This window comes from Cryptomeria japonica, unplaced genomic scaffold (assembly GCF_030272615.1).
Source record: "Cryptomeria japonica unplaced genomic scaffold, Sugi_1.0 HiC_scaffold_1741, whole genome shotgun sequence".
Classification (NCBI taxonomy): Eukaryota; Viridiplantae; Streptophyta; class Pinopsida; order Cupressales; family Cupressaceae; genus Cryptomeria; species Cryptomeria japonica.
In genome coordinates, this window is record NW_026730038.1 from 516 (window position 1) to 3541 (window position 3026).

Sequence of the window (3026 nt, forward strand, 5' to 3'; positions counted from 1 at the left end):
ATGTGTAACCGAGCAGATAACCACCTCCTTCCTCGGATGTATAACTCAGTTAATAGTCTTGTGTACCACTGCTATATCCATATAGTGTAGTGCAGCGCCGATCCACTTCGGTATGGCATCATAGAAATTTGCACCGCGAAACTCAGAGGAGTTGGATGAGCCGAAGATCTGCCTCGGGCGATAACCCTTCCTTATCCGATCTGCTTGGCCGACTAGATTGTATTGTATTGGGAAACGTAACCAGAAAGGACTAGTAGCTCCTGCATATGCATCGGCCCCGCCTTGTTCCCGAGGCGGGAGCTTACTCATTGGGAAACGGCCCCCCCCCATAGAAGTAGGGGGAATTGTTACTCTAGCCCCCCCTACCCCTACCCCTACTATTGAAAAGGGGAAAGGGAAAGGGCATAAAATGTCGAGGGGCTATGGGGGGCTCCCCTACAATAACTAGAATAGGGAGGTGGGGGGGGAGGGTTATTGTTCTATGGCTAGCTTATTCCCCTACCATAAAATGTCGAGGGGCTATGGGGCGATTCTAGCCCCATAGAATTGTAGGTCGAGTGCAAGCGCATCCATAGAATAGTAGGGCACGTCATTAATGAACGGCTCGCCCTACAATTTCTAGGGGCTGATGCCATTAAGAGGCATTTGAATACATTTTCTTGGATGGAAGGGTTTACTGGAGCAACCAACATTTCCGTAATGAATGAAAGGTAGGGGCCACCACACCTCTGCCTGGTTTTGATAGGAGATCCTCCTCCCCCTACAATTTTGATGGCCTATTGCCATAGTAGGGAGCTTGCTAGAATAATATGAAAAAGGGGCCGAATAGTAGGGGCCCATAGAATATTTTAGGCTCCGGGGGCATACTCCTATCTCTTGCTTTTGAATCCAAGGTAGGGCATCTGGGTAGGGAATACATCTGGAAGGAGAGGAGCATCTGGGCATGAAAATACTCCTCTATCCGGATTGGCAAGGCTAGGCCCCTATACTGTCTTGATTCGGCAGATGGAGTTGGTAGGGAACAGAGTTTAGGGATTAGCTGGGGTGGGTGGGAGGCCCCTACTATTCTAAGGGGTTCTGCTGTTCCATTCTATTCTTCTGAACTGAACTAACAAATATGGAGAGGTTCACCAATGCGATCTGGGGATTCAATCAAGGCATTCAAGACTATTGGTAATGAGGTGGCCTCCATCACTCCTATTCCTTCTTGCAAGCCGGGGAGCATCTATCCTCTTAAGCTCCTCTCCCCTTAACTTAACAGTGGAGTGCAGGCCGTTGGTGGATTGGCTCCCGCGGAGGCGGTGGGTGGGAAGATCTAGTTGGCAGCACCCGGGTTTGAACTATCGAGCCCCACCCAACCCGGACTTCTCCTATATCCTCCCGCCAATATCGAGAGTAGCCCTCAGCCTGCTAGAATGAAAATCTACATACCCTCTTTATTAATCTAGCAGGGCCCATATAATTCCCCCCACCCCCCCAAAGAATAGTTGAATAGTTGCTAGAGTGACGGAAACTATAGTTGGCATAGTCGGGGTGGGACTATAGTTTCATAATAGAATAATAGGGCTCGATTCTATACGTAACATGCCCGTTCCATTCTAGGGAAGGACGGCGTACTACGATACTTTCCGTTTCGCCGAGCCCTGCTTTGGTCTCCGGTTTGATGGTTGTACGCGCCAAGAATCCAGTACATCCCGTTCCGTCCTCCATCCCAGTGTTTCGCAACACCTCGGGTTCACCCATTTTGTTAGGTCCTGACCTCCCCGCCATGATCTCCCCGGTGGTTCATACAGGAGCTATTGCCGTTTTATCCTTACCCGTGGTCATGATGTTGAATATTCAAATAGCGGAGATTCACGAAAAGGTATCGCGCTATCCACCAGTGAGCGGTATTATTGGACTGATCCCTTGGTGGGAAATGTCCCTCATCCCAGATAATGATCACATTCCATTATTACCAACGAGCATAAGTACAAACTCTCTGAGATATACAGTTCATGCTGGAGAAATACAGGGTTGGACCAATTCGGAAACATCGGGCAATTCACTTCATACCTACTATTCCGTTCGGTTCTTGGTTTCTAGTCTAATTCTGTCAGTAGCCATGATTGGGGCTACAGTACTGACTATGCATAGGACTACTAGAGTTAAGAGACAGGACGTGTTCCGACAAAATGCTATTGATTCCAAGAGGACTATGATGAGGAGGACGACAGACCCACACCTACCCACCCCAGGTTCCGCCCCTACTATCTATAGGCCCCAATAAAGAAATACTTCTCACCAATATTGGGGCAGGGTAGGGGTGGGCGGGTGGGCCATGTGGGGGGGGGGCAGGTCGACATCCATGGGTAGGGGTGGGGTAGGTTGTGCCCCGAGCACGATTGAGAAAGTTTACGCTGGCCCCTCAAATTCTATGGGCGAAAGAAAGAAAGAAAGCTATATGCCGAACCTTCCTACCATTTCCCCCCACCCCGGGGTAGGGTGGGGTAGTCCCTCTCCTCTGCCCTTCTTCCCAACCCACCCCGGGTGTTTGAGTGTCTCTGCTCTGCTAGTAGAGGTAGGTTGGGGTTGAGGGCGTATAGAGTAGAGGAGGGTTTAAAGTCGGAAGGGTTGTCCCTGGCTCTCTCTGTAAGTGCTTGAGGTAAGGGCTTTTCTTGTTATCTGTTGTAGCGAGCCGCCCTCGGTCCCGATAACTTCTTTGGTTGGTTGCTTCCGTCGAGTGAATCGGTCCGTTCGTTGCTTGATTCTGTCCAGCCCTTTGCAGCCTTCTATAGCTATAGCTATAGTTGGGCCCTGCCTTCTATGCATCCATGGATTCCGATCCGTCCAATGAATGGAGTCCTATAGTGGTGGCGGCCGGCGGGTGGGAGTTCCATAGTTATGGTGGTGGGGAATAGGCTTCGGCAAGTCTTTAGCCGGGTTTTTCTTTCCGTTCCTTCGGTCCCCTACCCGGCCTGTTTGTGCCCGCCCTATCGCCGCCGGGGGGGTTCCATCTGGAGCTCCATGCTTGGTTGGTTGAAGTG

The 3026-nt window shown here is 50.6% G+C and overlaps 1 protein-coding gene across 1 annotated transcript; it reads left to right on the plus strand.

Annotated features, from left to right (window-relative positions):
• Positions 1–1564: 1564 nt before the first annotated feature.
• On the plus strand, positions 1565–2269 carry LOC131873449 (NADH-ubiquinone oxidoreductase chain 6-like; the record flags this gene model as incomplete). The annotated part of the gene is made up of 1 exon (XM_059216330.1): positions 1565–2269. A coding segment is annotated over one exon (705 nt), but the record flags the coding sequence as incomplete, so codon positions are not given.
• Positions 2270–3026: the final 757 nt, after the last annotated feature.